This window comes from Pithys albifrons, chromosome 1 (genome assembly GCF_047495875.1).
Source record: "Pithys albifrons albifrons isolate INPA30051 chromosome 1, PitAlb_v1, whole genome shotgun sequence".
NCBI lineage: Eukaryota > Metazoa > Chordata > Aves > Passeriformes > Thamnophilidae > Pithys > Pithys albifrons.
In genome coordinates this window covers 117,117,821-117,137,088 of record NC_092458.1, presented here as the reverse complement: position 1 = coordinate 117,137,088, position 19,268 = coordinate 117,117,821, and the positions used below count along the sequence as shown (strand labels likewise).

General features: G+C 50.2%; 1 protein-coding gene across 2 annotated transcripts in view; it reads right to left on the bottom strand.

Annotated features, from left to right (window-relative positions):
• Positions 1–286: 286 nt before the first annotated feature.
• Positions 287–19,268, bottom strand: part of GDPD5 (glycerophosphodiester phosphodiesterase domain containing 5) — a 110,039-nt gene continuing 91,057 nt past the window's right edge. The window contains exons 9-17 of one of the 2 annotated variants that reach the window (XM_071564934.1): positions 16,376–16,458; positions 13,316–13,466; positions 12,699–12,917; positions 11,918–12,075; positions 10,023–10,170; positions 9,540–9,622; positions 7,815–7,829; positions 4,171–4,283; positions 287–2,905 (exon numbers count right to left, since the gene is read on the bottom strand). In XM_071564934.1, coding sequence (XP_071421035.1) covers positions 2,790–2,905; positions 4,171–4,283; positions 7,815–7,829; positions 9,540–9,622; positions 10,023–10,170; positions 11,918–12,075; positions 12,699–12,917; positions 13,316–13,466; positions 16,376–16,458 — 1,086 coding nt within the window. In that variant the 3' untranslated portion in view covers positions 287–2,789. The remainder of the gene's footprint in view (positions 2,906–4,170; positions 4,284–7,814; positions 7,830–9,539; positions 9,623–10,022; positions 10,171–11,917; positions 12,076–12,698; positions 12,918–13,315; positions 13,467–16,375; positions 16,459–19,268) is intronic. The other variant, XM_071564943.1, reaches the window with a different exon arrangement.

The window sequence follows — 19,268 nt, the reverse complement described above, 5'->3', positions numbered from 1 at the left end:
AATGCACCTTGCACTCCTTAGATTTCCATGGACCCACTCCTTGAGCTTGTCCAGGTCCCTCTGGATGGCATCCCATCCTTCAGGCATGTTAACCACACCACACAACTTGGTGTCACCAACAGGAGGTGCAACACAACCACACTGAGGAACTGATCTCAGGAAGGACAGAACTCCAAACCTCCCTCTGGCCAGACCTTCAGCTCCCTCACGAAGCACACGAAGACCAGGACCACCAAGGCAACATGATTTTGCAAGTGATGGCAGAACACAAAACCACATCAGACTGGCAGGGGAATACTGACAGTTTATTTCACAGAGCATTGCAGAGTTTATTTTGGGCTAGCTCTATTTTCATCAAAAAAGTATCATCCTTTTTTTAAAAAAAAGGTAGCAAATATCCAGAACGGTAACAGTCAGTGCATTACACAGAAGTTTGGGTTTTGTAAAAAAAAAAAAAGAGAAAGAAAAAAGTTAATTGTGGAAACAATTGTTGGATTGCTTTTAACACTTCCAAGCTTTTAAGCACTTCACCTCTCAATAAAGTCATCTCCAAGGATAAAAACAGAACATGCAGGTGATTATCAACAGATGCTGAGATTTAAAAACATCTCTCACTTGGCAATGACAATCCACCAGGAATGTTTCAATACAGCACCACATCAAGGGGAGAAGCAACTTCATTCTCAAAATACCTTCAAATCCACCAAAATCCTGCAGTTCTGCAGAAAAGAACACTCTGTACTTCACAGACTTGAGAGTACCATAGGGAAGGACCATACTTGGGGAAGGTAAGAGGGAGCATGGACCAGGGTCTTATTCCACTTACATTCATAAAACCCAGGGTAGATGCAAAGGAATTAAAGTCCTATTTTTAGGCCATGCTTATTAGAGCATCAAAATTCACATTTTCATTCTCAGAATTTTCTTTTACATGGAAGTGTTGCCCACTTTTGCCCCCCTGTTCCTACAACACACTAAGCCCGAAACTTCAGTGTTTCAAAATGCCGCGTGAGTACAGCTTTCAAAAAAAAGGACAGAGCAGTTCAGTGCTGCCAAAACAAGGACAAACTGCTCAGGGCTGTTTCTGTGCTGGCTTTGGGTGGGGGAATGTGATGCACACCAGCATCCCCCAGGCCACCTTCTGCCCTGCGAGGTGTCCAGTTCCTCATGTGCCCCCCAGCCCAGCCTGGCTCAGCCCCCAGGATTGCCAGCCATGCCAACGTGCTGGCCCATCCATCCCCTGCAGCACAGCACACCCCTGCACAGGCAGCTCACTCTCACGGGGGTTTCTCACGCTGTGCACGGTCCTGACCGAGATCCGGCAAGGAAGGGAACAACCCAACCCCAGAAGGCCATGGGGACAGAGCCAAGGCCCTTTCACAGCTCCCTTCCAGCTGGCTTCAGCTCCCTGGGAACAGCAAAGTGACCCAAAAATGGGCTCCTCTCCATGAGGCCTTGAAGGTCAAGAGCAGAGAGCTGAGAACATCTTGGGGAGATGACAAAATTCAACTGCCACCTACTTGGTTTCTGAGCTTTTCTTTTTTTTTTTTTTTTTATACCGTTAACCTCTGGTCTAAGATTTTGGTTTAAAGCCTTTTGCATTGGAAACATGCTGAGGAGAGCTCCTGCCTTCACGAGCCCATCAGCATCTGCTGCCAGACCATCACTCCTTTGGAGGACATGAACGTGCAGCTTTAAGGATCCTGCCTTTAAAGCAAGGAGGAAATGTCTCCTTGCAGGAATAAATTATACTCTGGGGCTGCTTCACCTCCCAGACTATTTACAACTTCTTCAGCCACGGGCACGTCCCTGGCCCACAGAGGGGGAAGCTCACCCTGCACGGCTGCCTTCTCTTGTGAGGAGGGTGCAAGGAACAGGAGGCAAAGGATTGACTGCAAATGCCACTTGGAGTGGCAGGCACTTCAGCCAGATCCCAGTGGTAGTGGGTGCCCAGGGCACTGCTTTGCACAAGCCACCTGGGCCATCAACAGAGCCCAACTCAGAGAGAAGACAGAGAGAAAGGAAAAAGGGGAAAAAATAAAAATCAAACCTGCTGCCAGCAGAGGCCAATCTGTAGCCAACATTTAGGATTTGCCTTCAAAACTGCAGCAGGACTTTTCCCAAAGGCCATTCCCCATGGAACATCCAGGCTTTGGGGAAGAAGGGTGGGACAAGGGGAAGGTGCCCAAGTGACTGAGCCAGTGCAACCCCTTCCCTGGCTCTGAACTTCAGCAGGGAAGAGCAGCGTGATTTCCTCTCCCAGGAAAACTTCTCTCCTCCAAAGAGCTTCCTGTTGCATCAGAGCTACAAATTCATTGCCCAGGAAAAAGGGAATGAGGGAGAAACAAAAAAAACCCATAACAAAATCAACACATCACAAGAACATCACAACGTTCAGCTACACAGTCGCTGCACCAAGGGAAGGGCTGGGGAAGGGCAAGGGGGAGAAGAGGGAGACACGTCCAACATGTTCCCAGAACCCCCAAGGGGACTCAGGCTCTCACATCAAGACTCAAATAACTTCAGCCATAAGGTTGAGGATTTAATGACTAAGGTATTTCCACTCATGCCCTGGAAAAATTACACTGAAAAAAAAAGACAAAAAAAATCAGATTTTCTACATATTTACAAAACCAAGCCCCCCAACCTCACAACCAGGGAGGTGGAGCAGTCAGTGGTGGGTGTGGGAAGGGGTCTGTGCCCCAGCAGCAGTTCCTCCGGGGTTCCCATCCCACAGGAAGCAGCAGAGCACGGCTCTGCTGCCAGAGGGCACAGGGGGCCGGAGCCGCTCAGTTCAGGCGCAGCTTGGAGTCCCGGGGTGCCGGCGGCGTGAGCATCTCGTTGGCAAAGCCATTCTCAGAGCAGAAGGACAGCTCGTCCGGGGGCTCCACGCCGTTGTTGATCTCTGGGAAGGGCAGAGAGAGCAGGGATATCATCCCAGGGGCAAACAGAGGCACCATGCAGAGCCAGCACAAGGGAACCACCTGATCCTCCAGGGATTTAGTGACACTGCCCCCACTGACAACCAGACCTGAACAGGATCTGCCTCCAGGTCAGAGCTCAGCTCTACATTTCAGCCCTTCCCAATCCTGCCACCATCAGAGGCAGAGCTGGACCACCCACACAGGTTAGGGCACAGGTTGAGCAAGTCAGGTGTGGGAAAAGGGTGCAAAGTGCCTGACCCCAATCTCCACCCAAATGGGCACTCTGGAAAAGGGCAGGCTCCTCTAGTCACTGGTTTCACTGGGAAAAACCTGCAGCCACCACTGCTTGAACGGCAAACACCCATCCTTAGCAACAGCAGTTGTTCCAGAGGCACAAAACTTCCATGTGCACCCCCCACCTCTAAGGGTATTTCACATCTGGGATGTTTGATGGACAGGACATGTTGGGGAAGCTTAATTCTGTTGTATGCAGCTGCTGTCCCTGCCTGTGTTCCCTGCATTTCCACCTGAGACTTGCCTTTTTGCTGTGTCTGTGCCCAACCCTGATCCCTGCTGGGTATCTCCAGACTCTCAGTACAAACGAAGAAAACCCATAACAAAGCTCCAGGTGGGCGATTATACTCACATTCCTTCAAAAGTGAGTTTTCCAGCTTCATGCACCAAATTTAACATTTTAAAGCAAAATATTTCCCTCCTTGTATACATTTCTGAGAACTTCCTTAGAGGTGGGGGGTGATGGACACATTGCCAGGGTGTTCCAACAAAACAGAGGAATAAACTCTGGGAGGAGCACAAGGATATCAGGAACCCCTCAAGCTCTAGTGCTGTTCAATTCCAGGTCTACCCTAAACTCCTCACAGTTTATGGTCACTTATGCCAGTATTTTAATGGGGTTTATGGCTTTTGACAATGGGGGGTGGAGAAGATGTGGGACAGTCTAAGAGAGTCATATGAGAACTTGGAAGATTCAAAGGGGATTTCTGAGCAAATCAGTGCTTAGACCTGAATCAAATGGGGATGAATCACAGAATCATGGAATGGTTTGAGTTGTAAAGGATCTTAAAGACCATGTTTTTCCACCCCCTGCCACGGAGGAGCCAGAACCATATCCCACCAGTTCGGTGCAGCAAGGTCAGTCCAGTCACTCTGTCCCAGCAGCAGGAAACCACACCAGAGCCCCAGCAGAGTGGCAGCTGAGGGATGGAGCCAAGGACCGCAGCCATACCTGAGAAGATCAGCTTCTCCTTCATGATCTTGACGTCACGGCTGGACCGGCGCACAGCAGCGCTGAGCATGATCTGCTCTGGGTTGTAGGTTCTGATGCTCCCCAGGCGCCACCTGCAAGGCAAGAGCAGAAGCTCAGGGGCTGGGCTGCCCAAATATGCAGCGTCTTAATGCAAGTGACCACCACCAAGTCCCAGAGACCCCCAGGCGTTTGCTCCCTTGCACCTACACAACCCCTTGTGGCAGGCGGATGTACCCTCAGAGGGGCACAGGCACACGGGCAGGTCACAGTAACCACCCTCAGCATCCCAATTTCACCAAGGCATTAGATCCATGCACTGAATTCACCAAGGGCTGCAGTAGCCCCACAGCCCTCTCCAGCTGTCCAAAGGAGTTATTTTAACTCTTGGGGCTGCAAAGAGGGAGCTGAACAAGAGACTAAGCCAAGGAAAGAATCCATAGCCTTTTCCTCACTAAGTGACACAATCAGGCTTGTGGGAGAAGAGAGTTCAAAGGCAATTTAAAATCTCAAAACTGAGACACAGCAAGGAAATTGTCTCAAATTGTTTCAGAGGAGGTTTACATTGGGTTAGAGTAACAGAAAAATTAATAAGAGATACTTCTTCCCCAAAAGTGTCCTCAGTCCCTGGCACAGAATTCCCAGGGCAGGGGTGGACTCCCTATCCCTGGAAGGATTTAACAGCTGTGTGGATGTGGCACTTGGGGACATGGGTCAGTGGTGGTCTTGATGGTCTCAGAGGGCTTTTCCAACCTCAACAATTATACAAAGAAAATTACTGATGTCAGTTACAAGCAATGGCAGCGAGTTCAAGGGGGATTTTGCTTTCAAAGCTGTTCCTCTGGCTGAGAGCAGCCCCTGAGCTGAGGAGCCACTGCACTAGGAGGGAGAGGTGGGCTGCTCCTGGAACGGGGCAAACACAGCCTGTGGGCTCAGCCTAAGCAGCCCTACCCAGGATCCCACCCCACAGGGATGCTGTTTAGGCCAGGCCTTCACAGCCCACACCCCAGCTATTCATCCTGCCTCCTGACACACAGGAAGGCTTGCAATTAAACTCTGTTCTCCCTGCCAGCGCCAGGCGTCCTGTAATGCTCTTTGACAGGGAACAGCAGGGATTTAGGGTGGCTTCTGGGGTTTCTGATCTTCTGGCTCCATCTAGTGGCTCACCCGCACAAGAGAAGGCGATTATTTGTTTATTTAGTTATAGGTGCTAATCACCTTTTCTTACATTTCTAACCCCCTACCCAGCCCTAGAAGCAGAGGATCTGAGAAGCCCACAAATCTCTAGCGTGGGTCTACAGCATCAGCCTGGCAGAACAACATCCACAAAAGAGGTTGTACAATTTGTTTTGCCAGGAAAATCTAGCTAGTGTCAATTCCTTGGGGTTTCCAGCCTCTTTCCAAATCTCCGTGGGTGACACTGCACCATCAGGCTTTGACCAAGGTAGGGAGGAAGGAGGATGCTACACAGAAAAGAAGGGGTGGGATGGCAACACAACACGACTCACAGACCCATGGACAGAAGCAATACAGAGGAAACACAAGGAGGCAAAGACATTGAAGTATTAAGAAGAAATTAAATTTTCTTCCATCATCATCATCTAAACTGAGCAACTCTGATCTGGAAGAAGAGCATTTTTGGCCTTAGTGTCTCACGCAGGCAGACCCCACTAAGGTCAAAGTGGTTGTGAAATCTCACAGGATAAGACCCTCCTTAAACTATAAATCAGGACCAAAACATGTCAAAAGAAGTCTTTTCTTTGCCCATCACAGCAGGAATTCCAGCTTTTAGGCCAGGCTGTGTGGCCACAAAGACCACCCTAGACACCTCCAAGGAGAACGTGGGTCATTCTGAGGCACAGATAGCCCAGCCTCAAAAGGGTGCAGGGACCAAGGGCTTTTCTCCTCCTGCCCAGAGGAACAAGCACTGCTCTCTGCTCTCCATCTCCCATGGTGGCTGTGGGCACACCCAGGGTGGGTAAACATGCCCGAGGAGATGATGCCTCCTCTCATAAGTGTGCCTTGCTCTGACTGAACAAGCCAGGAGAAGACCACCCCATTTTTCAGGGGTACTCTGCAACATCCTCATAGAAGAGTCACCAGCACATTTAACCACAATGCCACTCCAGTCAACACCATACCAAACTCTCTCTGCTGTGCTCAGGAGCCTTTGGGTCTCCACAAAAGCTGGTTTAATAGAAAACAGCACCTGTCCTACCCCCTTGGACTGTGTGGTGCTCGGCCAGGTTTAGGACAGCAGCGTGCAAGAGGGCCAGAGAGGCAGCAGGTGGGTCCTGTTCGGGGAGGTTGGCGGCAGAGCAGACCAGACCAGACGGACACGGGGTGGGAACAGACTAAAAAATACTGTGACAACAACACAGAGACAGCACACACCATGTTAGGGCCACAGCTGGACCCCTGGCTGGAGGGCAGATGCTGTATGGTAGGGAGAAGGGGGGGCAGAGGGGCAGGCAGGTCATGGATGCTGAGGTGAGGAATGGAGTGAGCACAGAGCCAAGCCAGACACAACCGGAGTCCCCACCGTGCCACTGCTGTGCCTAAAGCTGCCCAGCTCCTCCATGCCTGCCTTCTCCTTCTCCATGAGCCAGGGGAAGGCAAGAAGGGGAAAACACCCAACCTCCTGCACCCAGAGGTGGGCTCAGCCCAGCCCCACAGTCAGGCTGGCTTTGGGGAGATGCCACAGGGTGAGTTCTGGGCACCCCATGGGGCAGTACGGCTGGTGGCCACCCCTGAGGCCATGGGTGGGCACAGGGAGGGGCTGATCAGCACAGACAGGGAGCAACCACGTCCTCAGCAATCCAACCCCATGGCACACAGTGGGAGGAATGCAGGAGGGAACATGGGAAGAGTTTGGTCCCAGTAGGGACGTGGTGAAAGCTTTACTGCAGAAAAGAGGCAGCACTTCCCTCCAAGGGCATGGGAATGACTGGGCAGAGAAAGAAGCAATCGGGGTTTCCAACTGATGGCACTTCAAATCCAGCATCCCAGGGTTGTTCCCTCCCCAAGTGCACTGCTCTGTATTTTCACACTGCCTTTCCAGCTCCACAGCAACTGGGAGGAGACTCCTGAAAGGTCCCAAGCTCTGAGTGCAGCCAAACCTTTCCAGCTCTCAGCCCTTTAAAGTCATTCTCAGGGCTAGAGAAGGGCTACTTTATATCACTGAACAGGTGACAGGATTTTCTTGAGAACTGGTCAATTTAGAGAAGGTTGGTCTCAAAAACCTCTGGCAAACACAGGAAGGAAGGAGATTTTGCACGGGATTATTTCCAGGCAGAAAGCATTACATCCACTGGGAATTTCCCAATTACAACAGTGCCACAGGACCTTAGAAATAGGTCTGTTTTGAAAGGCACTGACTTAGATCATTGTAACAGGAGGTCAGATTGCCTTCTAAACATCCTCTGGCTTCAGCATCAGGTTCTTGTGGTGCCCAGGGCTGTGCCATGTTCAAACCCTCCCCTTGACCCCACAAAGCCAGATGTTTGAAAGCACCAGGAAAAGCTGCATCCTACCCTATCCATCTGCAGTGAAGCCATAGCAGAGAGGAAGAAAGAGAAAGGAAGGTTGAATGAAAAAGAGAAAGAGGAGGAAAGCACCAGAATTACCTGATCATGTGATAGCTGTGAGATGCCAGAATGCAGCAGAGAGAGAGAGGAGGAACATGCACAACAGTCAGAGCAGTAAGAAAATAAACAAGGCAAGGAGGCAATAAAAGATTAGTTAGAAGTCATCCCAGTTGGTATTTCCCCTCTGGAGAGGCTGCCACAGTCCTGTCACTGGGGCTGGAGCAGAACAGCAGGAGCAATCCCTGCCCTATGGAGCAGAGACAAGCCATGCGGAGCAGAGAGGACGAGCACATCGAAGCAGTGGCTCTGCTCCCACCCACCCCGCATCCTTGCATGGAGGAAGCAGCTCTGCTTTGCCCCAAAAAGGACTTGGGAAAAGAAACCTACCAAACCAAGCCAACAAAAAAACCCCCACAAACCACCACCATGATACTGAAGGCCAAATGTCAAGCCCCATTTCCCAGAGCTGAATCACATCAGCAGGCAGAAGTTGGGCAACTCTGCTGTGATTTGGTTTTCATTTATCCTCAGCCCTGCTACCAGTTCTTTCATGTGGTGGAGAAACTGGAACACCAGGGAAATGGGTCTGTCCTGCACAAGGCCCTTGGAAGAGCAAGTCCTTTGTTGTAGAAAGTCCAACTTGTGGTAGTAGTTTCTCTTTCTTCCTTCTACTGATTAGGGTTGAGTTGTCCCAAGGGAGAGATCCAGAAGAAGAGATTTGGCTCTGCTATGATGGACCCCACATGGCCAGACCTCTCTGAGCAACCAGCTGCCTTCCTATGCCAGGTCCAGAGGCTGGGCAGGGAGCTCACTGCTCCAGGGCAAACTGGTGGCATTTCCAGCTCTTCTCACCTGCTTTCCTTCGTTACCCTGTTTGCTTTTGCCCTACTCCATCAAACCTTTTCCAGCCTGGAAGAGCTTGCACCTCTGCAGAGAGGAAGAGTCCAGCTATGGCAAATTCCATGTAGTTGTGACTTCTCTCTCTCTCCAAGCACACATCACTGCAGTCTGCTTTGGACCCAATAGTTCCCATCCAGCAAGTGCTGGCAGGGGCAATATCCTGCTGCAACCAGGCAAAACTCCTGGGTAATTCTGGATCCAGGGAAGGGAAGAGCTTCAGGGACTGTGGTTAACAGAGAGGCCTCTGCCATGCCCTCATCAGATCCTCACTCTCTCTTTCCTTTGGAAAATGCGCTTTCTCTGTGCCTGAACTGAGCAATGGATTTGATCTGCTCCATCACAATGTCTCCCACAATAATGCCCTGCCCATGGCAGGGATGTTGGAATCAGATGATCTGCCAAGCCAAACCATTCTGTCATTCTATCATATTTCTATTTCTCCTTTACCCAAACAGGAATAAATTGATTTAAGAAAAATATAACATGTTCTTTTTGAAGACTGGAATGGTGAAATCTGAAAACCCCTCTACTTTTTTTTTTCCTTTAAAGCATTTAATGTCTTTCTCAACATTCATTTCCCTAAAGCATTTACAGTTTCTCTTCCACATGTAATTAAGAGCAAAGTAAGGCATCTATTGCTACTATTTTGAGATCTCTCATTCTTTTTAAAACATCCAATTCTGTATCAACACCTTGGCAGTGGAATTATTGTTTGCAGTCTTCACAGGGATTTTTAAACAAGCTTTTTCCCTGCTAGTGCAACCCAAGCACTGAGGAGCACAGTACTCCCCTCTCCCATCTCCACCCCGTGCTCTGCACAAAGACACATGTCACAAATGCACAGGCTGTAACAAGGCTACTTACTTCTGGAATATAAAAACTCCTACAATTATGATAAATGAAATGAGATCAGACGTGATCCAGATGAGGTGGTACTCGTCTGGAGGCTGGAAGACAAGAAGCAGAAGCAGACCTTAAACCTCCTGGTTTGTGCAACCACAGAGAGACCACACGTGGCTGAGGTTACACCACTGAGGAGCAAGGAAAGCACAGAGCTGCAGGGGTGTGTGTACAGCACAGCAGCTGGGACCTTCCCGAGGCCGGGATGTCATCCAAAGTGACATTACCAGGACAAATTGCCAACAGGAACAGTTTTAAACTCACCTCCCTCTGTGTGCTGACCATTCTCAGAGCTCTGTGGGCTGACAGTTTCCCACCTCAGCTGTACCAAGCCCAGCAGCACCTTAAGCCCAAGCAGCCCTTCCTGAACACCCCACTTGGCACTGCAGTGGGCAACACCTCTCCTCTGCCCCTGCTTCCAGGCGTCCTGCCAGGCCGTGTGCTTACCATGAGCCAGCTGGGGAAAGGCACCTTGCGGAGGACGTGGGAGCTGTCAGAGGTGACCGAGGGGACGCCGGCACACCACAGGATGGAGAACAGCCAGGGCTCGTTCACCGTGTACAGGTTCACACTCAGGTTGGCCATGGCATAATCCCTGCCAGGAGACACACAGGGTGACATGCCAGACCCCCCCAAACCTCAGCCCTCACCTCCCAGAGGAGAGCTCCTGCCATCAGTCCCAGCTATAATCACAGACTGATTCCATCTGAATTGCAGGAAATGTTTCTTTTGACAAGGCATGGGCACTTCATGAGCAACCCAAGGGCACTGCAGCACAAAGGTCTGAACTCGAGCTCCCTTCACCCCTTGGCTGCTGCCTGACCCAGCCCACAGGCCACCTCAGGTGCTTCTCCAGGTGCACACAGCATGTTTTTGTACCAACCACCTCATGGTGCTGATGTAAAATCAGTATCTGGCTCAGAACCTGTCACACTGCAGAGGCAGTTTCTGACTCAAATACTGACACATCTGTGTCCACCATCAATTCCTACAACTTCCATGCTCTTGTTTTGGGGCCAGCTGCAGGGTCACAGCTTCTCCTGAGGGCATTTTCCAAGAAGCTGCAACTGCAAGCTGGGGGTGCAGGAGCTGCCACCAGCAAACCAGGCACTGGCAGTGAGCTCCCTGGGACCCAATGATTTGCATAAATTGCTGATTCCTTAATTAGGAAGCAGAAGCATCACTAATCTATCTCCCTCACACAGGCAGCACAAATTAATCCTCACAATTTAATATGAGCAAACCACTTGGAGGTGGAAGGTACAAGACGTGGACAAATCAAATCTGCTCCAAGGGGATGTTCAAGGGCAGAGGTGGTTGCAGCAATGTCACATCCAGGTGTGGTTTGAGGGGAACAGAGAACTGTGTTAAACCAGGACTGCAGCCATGTTTGACTGGGCACCAAAGGGTCTTCAGGGCTCAAGAAACACTCAGGTCTGGGTCTGGGAGACAGCTGAGGTGGGACTGCTGGGAGACCGGGGCTGAGGAGCTGGGAGAGATGAGTGAGCTGGCACAGGGTTCTCTCCATGAATAGAGCAAATACACAGGGGGAAAAACAGGCAGGAATTGTCCTGCAGGAGAAGCTGGCAAGCAAGGAAAGACACCATGGACTGTGTTAGACAGGGCCATGCTCTCAAACAGCCATTGGCTCAGCTCTTCCCTGCTTTCAGCTCAAACATACAGCAAGACAGCCCCTTTGGAGACATTTTCCTTCTGCAAACGTGTTTAATTTTCAAGCATTTAAACTTTAAAAAACAGCAGAGCCCTACTAGAAACAAACTGCCCTCTCTGAGAAAAGGGGCAAAGCTGGAGCCAACACATCACACAGTTCAAATGCAGGAGAGGACCCCACACTGTGCCAGTCTCATTAGAGAGATACAGGACAGGAATGAAACGGGTGAATTCTCTGCAGAGAGAAAGTTCTGAAGGCATTTCCAGAGTTTGGACTGCTCAGAATTCTGGAGCAGACAAGCGGAAGCAAAGGGCAGCTGCTAATGAGGATGGAACAGCACTCAGAGGGACTGGGTGTGAAAAGCCTTCGCTTCCTCCCAGAGATGAGTGTAACAAGAAGCAGCCAGTTCATACATTTGTATTTCAAGGAGAACCAACATGCACTGAATTGGCATGTAGAGCAGCCAGAGGCTGCTGGGCACTCCCAGGACCAGCCTGGATGGTGGGCAGGGAAAAGCCCGCACAGCTTGAGCTTTTGAGAGCAAGTCCATATGGAAAGGCAGCTCTGGGCAGGCAGGACAGGCTGGGGTGATGGGGCCAGGATGCTGGTGGGGCAGGGCTGTGCTCAGGGCACGGGGGTGCCCGAGGGCAGGGTGCCAGCAGGGCTGTACCTGACGTCCTCGCTCGTGACCTGGGTGTAGCGCAGGTTGAGCTTCACGATGCCCTTCTCCCTCAGGCGCTCGGCGTCCAGCTTGAGGCCAGAGGTCTGCTGGAAGCCTGGGGCCACCTGCCTGACCAGCTGCCTCTCTGTGTCTGGCAGCCACATCACCTGTGGGAGAGGGCACACAGGACACACCATGGGCAGGGGGCACCAAACCTGCCAACATGGGCACTGCCTCGTCTGTCACACACATCTCAGGAGACACCTACAGCCACCCCCAGCTCTAGGTGGGGTACTGGGGAGGAATTCCTGGTTGGGAGGGTGGGCAGGCCCTGGCACAGGGTGCCCAAAAAAGCTGTGGCTGCCCTGGACCCCTGGAAGTGTCCAAGGCCAGGTTGGATGGGGCTTGGAACAACCTGGGCTGGTGGAAGGTGTCCCTGTCCATGGCAGGGGGCAGAACAGGATGATCTTTAAGCCCCTTCCAGCCCAACCATTCTGGGATTCTGAGACTGCTGGGCAATACCACATCCCTGCGTCTCAGCCCCACCACCATTAGCACCCCCCAAGGTGCTGGGAGGCCTCCTCACTGCCAGGGCTTGCTGCTGCACCAGCCACCACTTTGGGTGGCTTTCAGTGGTTTCCCCCAGTCCTCCCCTGCATGACATCCTGGCACAGGGTGGCATTTCAAATCAACTGCCCACAGGGAATCCCTCAAGTACTGATGCCCAAATAGAGACACTCAAGGATCCAGGGAAACCATAAGGAAACATTACCAGCCCCACCGAACTCACAGCCTGTTGCCGAATTCCCGAGGCCAGGATGGTTTCCAGGGTGATGTTGATGTAAGTGCTGTAGTAGGGGTGAGCTGAAGGCAGGTCCTGAAAGTTCAGGATGAGTGAGGTGTTGTCCTTGATCACCTCCAGCATATCCTCCAGCTTGCAGACCGACTGGTTGGCAGCTTCCAAGTAGTCAGACCTTGAGAGAGACCCGGCTGTCCAGAAAGGATCATTCTGAAAGCAAAGCACATCCCAGTATTACTGCCACAAAGTCCAGACTCCACCAGGCTGAATTCCTTACTTTTTCTCTCTGAAGATGATTGTCTCCAAAAGGAAATTCTAGAAAAATGAACAGCTTATAACACACTGCCTTTTCTGCCCTCTTTATGATCACCTTAACCCTCCTGGAGGTCTTGAACTTCTTTGTGGTGTCAATCAGGCATGAAGGTCCCTTCTTCCAGGTGGCACAGAAAGACAACATGCCTTTTAGACCAAGTCTAGGTTTAGTAGAGACAACTAAATGTGGGCCACAGACACTTGATCTCACTGCACTTCAGACCACACCACCAAGGAGATGGATCTTCACCCTTCCCCCTCCAAGAGGGCTTAGGCATGAACTGTCATGTACACACCTGGAGGAACCACTCCCCAGCATTGAGCTTTTGCAGGTCAGTCCAGTTGAACATGGAGCAGTGCTCGTAGGCCCTCTCTGGAAACACCTCCTCCACGTTGGTTGTTCTCCTGAGCGTCTTGTCGTGCATCAGAAAGGGAACTCCATCGTAGCTGCAAAGGCCAAGAGCCCTGTTATGGGATGGGTGCACAGCCACACTCTCAGGGGCAGAGAAACACCCCCTACCACCCCAGCCTCTCTCCTGGCTTCAGACCAACACCACTGTGAAGGTCTCCACCAGCTTCACACACCCCCAGCACCCTCAAGAGCAGCTGAGGTGCACCCTGAGGAAAACAGATCCCTGCTGGATGCTGGCAGTGATTCATCCACTGACACAACTCTGTCCATCCCTCATCCCTCCCTCCAATCTCCCTACTATGCTCTCGGAAATTTCTAGAGTGTCAAACTCAGGCAGCTTGGACAGAAATGCTTGTGGGAATCAAAGTTTTCTCAGCATCTGGAGCTCCCCAAACATCCAAGGTTTTCCTGGATGCACAGACAAACTATCCTCAAACTGTTCATAGCAGATGATGAGAAAGATTTGCAAAGGCTCTCACAGTAGATGTGAACATAAAGGCTTTCAGCAAGATGCAAAGGTTCCAAACTACAAAAAATGCTCTGAAATTGCCTTTTGCAATTGAAAATGGTTTCAGGAACCAGCCGTGCCCACAGGAGTTGTTAAGTTCATGCACCTCAAAGAAAACTCATCTCTCAGATGAAGCTGAACAGGTAAATGCATGCCCTGGGTTTTCAGAGTCACCTCAATATTAAAGAACAAGGGTTCTGGGAAACATAAACACCACTTTAAACTTTCCTCCAGCCCATTTTCAGTGCCCATATCAGTGGTACCACCACACAGGGCAGGGGTGTTTCTGTCAGGGGCAGAGGGACAGCTGTCTGCACTCAGAAAGCAGGGCAGGGCAGCCTGACAACAATGACATTTCCCAAGGCAAAGAGCCCACCTTCCTAATAGGAGACTCAGATAAGGCCTGGAAAGGGGATGGAGTGAAAACAAATCCCACTGGAATCAGGAGACAACCCAAAGCCTCATCCCCAAGAGTTCCAGGGAAAAATCAAATCCAGTTTTAGATGATGGAGCAAATGTGGCCTCAGCTTTACTTCTGCCTGCACAAGTCCCTGACCACAGAGGTCACTGATCTCTCTGTTTGCAGCATGTGCTGTGCCAACACTGCCCCCAGCCCACAGCACCACGCTGACACAGCACTGCCATGCTCAGCACACCAAGCTCCTGCAGTCAGGAGGGATTTTAATAAATGGAGTTAAAAAAAAAGAAAATATGCTAAACAACTGCAGAATGAAGAGTGTGGGGTGTTTAAGGGTCACAGGAGCCTGAGTCTTAACATCTCCTCATCAGACACCACTCAGCCTTTACCACAGCGTGGAAATCTATGGGGCACTTAACATTTGCTCCTTCCCACCACAGAGTCACTCAGCACCACTCAAGGTCAACCACAAGGTTCTGGCAGGCACAGGTTTGAAACAATAATTCAGAGACAGAAATTGGAGCTCTAAAAGAAGAGATGTGGGAGGGAGGAGGACAGAGAGAGGAACAGCAGCGATTCTGTGCTCCTGCTGCTTGGAGCAAAGTTGGCTTTGTAAGCAGGGCCACTGGTTTGGGATCTGCAGTGGGCAGGGAGCAGGATGGGATGGCTCTGAGTGTTACGTCCAAGCTGCTCACACATGTTGTAGGTATGTGCCTACAACAGGGAAACATTCCAGGAGGGGTGTCCTGCCACATCCCAGGTGGGGTGGACCCATCCAGTCAGGGGCACAAAGAGCGCCTTTCAGAGGTGTAAGGACAGCAGTGGGAGTGGTGCCACAAACCCCTCCCAGCTGCACTGACAGCTCAGTTTTTGGGTCTTAAAGTCAATGGAATCCTCTGTTTCTAAAGACACTTGGGGCTCTCCAAAAAGGCCCAGGTAACTGGGCCATCAAGAGCACTGTTTGAGCAAAGGATGCTTGGAGTGCTCCCCTGGGCTGGTGGTGAGTGGCAGTGTGGAGAGCTCTTGGAGCTTTCCCAACTCTCCTCCTCCCAGCAGTCCACCTTTCTCCTTGGGCAGTACTAATAGAAGGAACTGGTTTCAGCCACACAAGCCAAGGGCACATCTGTGAGCTGGACACACAAGTACTTGTCCCTTCACAGCAGTCACTCAGCTAATTTTGGAAAGAACAAGACTTGGGTCACATACATCCCAACTCACTTCATCCTTCCACAGTGACCTTTCACTCCCTGCTGGGAATAAAGCCCTTTGGTTTTTAAATCATTTTCTCTCAAAAAAAATATGCAAAGTAAAAAGAAAGCCATTAACAAATAAACTTCCTTCCACCAAGCAAAAACATCTTTCCATCAACACAAACCTCCAAGTCAGGGAATTTTAAAAAAGTCTCCTTTGAGTCTTTCTGTTATTTATAACTGGAACTGCTACAAAGGGAGGGATCACCAAGAACCGGGCTAGAAAGCAGGTGCTGTGTTTCAACGGAATAAAACAAGCTCTAGGATAAACTCTAGCCTGCCTGCAAATGAAGCTTAATGGTTCCCCCATCTGGACAACTTCTCCTTCCACCAGCATCTGAGTGAAACAACCAGGAGTATCTGTGCATTACAGATCGAGACCCATGCAGGAGGCTCCTGAGTGTGGGAGACCACCCGGGCGGCTCCGGGACGCGGGAGACCCACCCGGGCGGCTCCGTGACGCGGGAGACCCACCCGGGCGGCTCCGGGACGCGGGAGACCCACCCGGGCGGCTCCGGGACGCGGGAGACCCACCCGGGCGGCTCCGGGACGCGGGAGACCCACCCGGGCGGCTCCGGGACGCGGGAGACCCACCCGGGCGGCTCCGGGACGCAGGAGGCACAGCCCTTTCCAGTGGGAAAAAGCAGAAACAACCAGACACACCAGATAAGAAAGATGCACCAGCACAGCTTGGGCCATCCTCAGACACTGTCAGATCAGGCTTGGGCCATCCCCAGACATGTCAGACTAACCAGCCCATTGACCTACCTCAATACAACATCAGCTTGGACTCCATACACCTTCTGCTCCACTGCCTTCTGGAAGGACATCAGAGTGTTTTCTGGTGCCAACTATGGGGAAAAAATTTCAAAAGGCAAGGCAATGAGAGATCAGAAGCATGTGCAAAGTTTACAAAGCAGTGTCAATGAGAATGCTGGAAGCAGAGTTTGGAGACATCAGGGAGCCAAAACAATCTTGTATCCAGTCCTTCATTCTCCTTCTTTTCTATGGAAACAGTTAATTCAATGTCATTATAAAAAGAAACATATATTTATAGTCCATAAAGCAAGGTGTTATCCATACCAGGAAGAACAACTAGACCACACATTCTGCACCAGGCATTTTATTTCTACATCTACTCATTCAATAGTCATCTGTTAGACTAAAAATCAGATGGTTTCTCTAATAATAAATGTTAGCTTTAACTGTAATTAAAAAGCAGCCCTAAGCCTAGAAAATTTCTTCCTATGGACAGCAGTAACTTTCCATCAAAACACAATGAGTATTCACTAGCCATGATTTTCAAGAATCACTCAGGGGCTGGAAAGAGGAATAATTAAGAGCAAAGGCCTAATTCCCCCATGCAAGCAAAATATATAAAAACCTGCTCAAGCATTTAAGATGTCTCTAAGGATCATTTGTTTTGTTACAAGCTCATCACTTCCCTCGCTCAGGGGTAAAACAGTCAGACCAAATGTCACAACACCTTCTCCCAGCTCTGCTGTCTTCTGCTGAACTCCTCTGGCTCCAGGCACATGTCAGAGCGAGTTCATTTGGATGTGTGCTCACCAAAGGCAACACACAGGCACATTATCTTCCTAAAAAAGCTCCCAATCCAAGCCAGACTTGTTCAGGGGCAGACAGAGGCAATGCTCCCGTGGCACTGCTGCACAGCCCAGCGCTGGGTGAGCCAAGGGCGAGCTCAGGGAGGTTTCCATGTGCCCCAAGCCCAGAGCTGTCAGCAGAGAGCAGCAGCCACCAGGAGCTGCACATCCCACCCAGACTCGCTCAGGACTCCTTGCAGCATCTCTGCTTCCCCTTCCCAAGGAGCTCAGGTTTCTGCAGGATAACCCTGTAAGGTGATCCTTGCTCTCCAGCACGATGCTCAATATTTGCTTTTTGGAAAGGAGATAAATTCTTCAAAGGAAAGACAGCTGAGCTAGAGAAACCCAGCTGGACAGGGAGGAAGGGCAGGTGGGGAGATGCAGAACAAGCCCCAGCTCAAGATGTGACACCACATCAAGTACCACCTGCACCCACAGCCCTACCAGCACCTCTCCTGTGGAGACAGGCTGAGAGAGCTGGGGCTGTTCAGCTCCAGGACATCCCTGAGAGCTTCCCGTGCCTCAGGGGGCTCCAAGGAGACCTCACTGCAGCCACTGAGCAAGCCACTCACACCAGTGTCAAAACCCAGCAAAGAGCAACCAGAAAGGCAGGAAAGCAAATTTAACCTCACCCCCTAAAATCCAACACTGCCTGTTCCCAGAGGTTCCCATGGAGGCACATCCCTCTCTGCCAGGAGTTCATAGCCCCTGCAATGGGAGGGTTTGTGTGGGAAGGGAGAACGTGAGAGGGATTTCCACCATCCCAGCCTGGCTCTATTCCTCCAAGAAAGAGGTAGCTGAATCCCCAAATTAAAGGTAGAGATGCATCCAGGTGGGACAGTTGCTGTTACAGGAATTAACTGCTGAAATGAGTGTTATCTTTTAAAAAGAGGTTTTTGCAGGAAAACTGAAATCACTGAACAAATGCACAATCTTTCTGCTTGTATTTCTGTCTTCCCTCAGGTTATTTTATGGGCTTTCTCCTTGTCACAATATACATTCAGGCACATTATTTCTAAATCCAGGTTTGCAGCAGTGGACAAAACCATTTTCTTGAAGAAACTTGGGGCACAAAGCAACGATTTCAGTGCAAATCCCCTCTCCTATAAAATCCAAAGCCAGACAGGGTTTCTAGGAGCTGTTCTCTCTGTGCTTGATTTGACAGGCTCACCCTTTGCAAAAATCAGGCTGCTATTCATTTCTTCCTTCTGCAGAGACACAGTAAGTAATTTCTACAAAATTACCCGTGAATGAACTCATCTGGACTATTTCTGTGCTCAGAAATCCATTGCAAATGCATTCAAACCAGTCAAGAGTTTTGGACCCTCCTTAGTGAAGATTATGAAACCATGTTAGTTAGAGCAGCATAACCTTGCTCTAGACATCCCATATTGTATTTTCCCACTAATTAGCCAGGACTTAAAAAAAAATGGCATCATTTGTATGTTGGGGAGGTTAAGGAAGAAGCTTGGACAGGGTATTTTATTCCAAACTAGCAGCAGCACCTCTGGCTGGGCTAGTGGGAGGTGCCCCTGCCCATGGGACAGGGATGAGTTTTAAGGTCCCTTCCAACCCAAACCATTCTGGGATTCTATGATTGTGCACTGAGCTGCACTAAAGGATCTGATTTTTGTTTCATCAACAAGTTTTAAGAGTATTTTCTTGTCCTTTTGGAAATCTGAGCATAATTTTTTAATTTTTCCCTCTCTATCTCTCCTTTCCAATATTAATCTGGAATTGGACAAAAACCCCACACAAGGCATGATTAGGGCAATGCCTAAAAATTGAATTTTACTTTGTGGAAAATGATGCCCTTTAGAATTCCCTGTACGGGGCTTGGCATGGGATCTGCCAGGACACTGGATTTCAGCATTAGTGTCCCAGGTCACCACGAGGCAACAAAAGCCTGCCTAAAACAAACTAAAATGTACCTTTAATCCCCAGGAATTCATATTTTAGAGCATCCATATCTAACCCTGCCCATGGCAGGGTTGCAACTGGAGGTTCTTGAAGGTCCCTTCCAAGCCAAACCTTTTTGGGATTCTATCAACCAACCT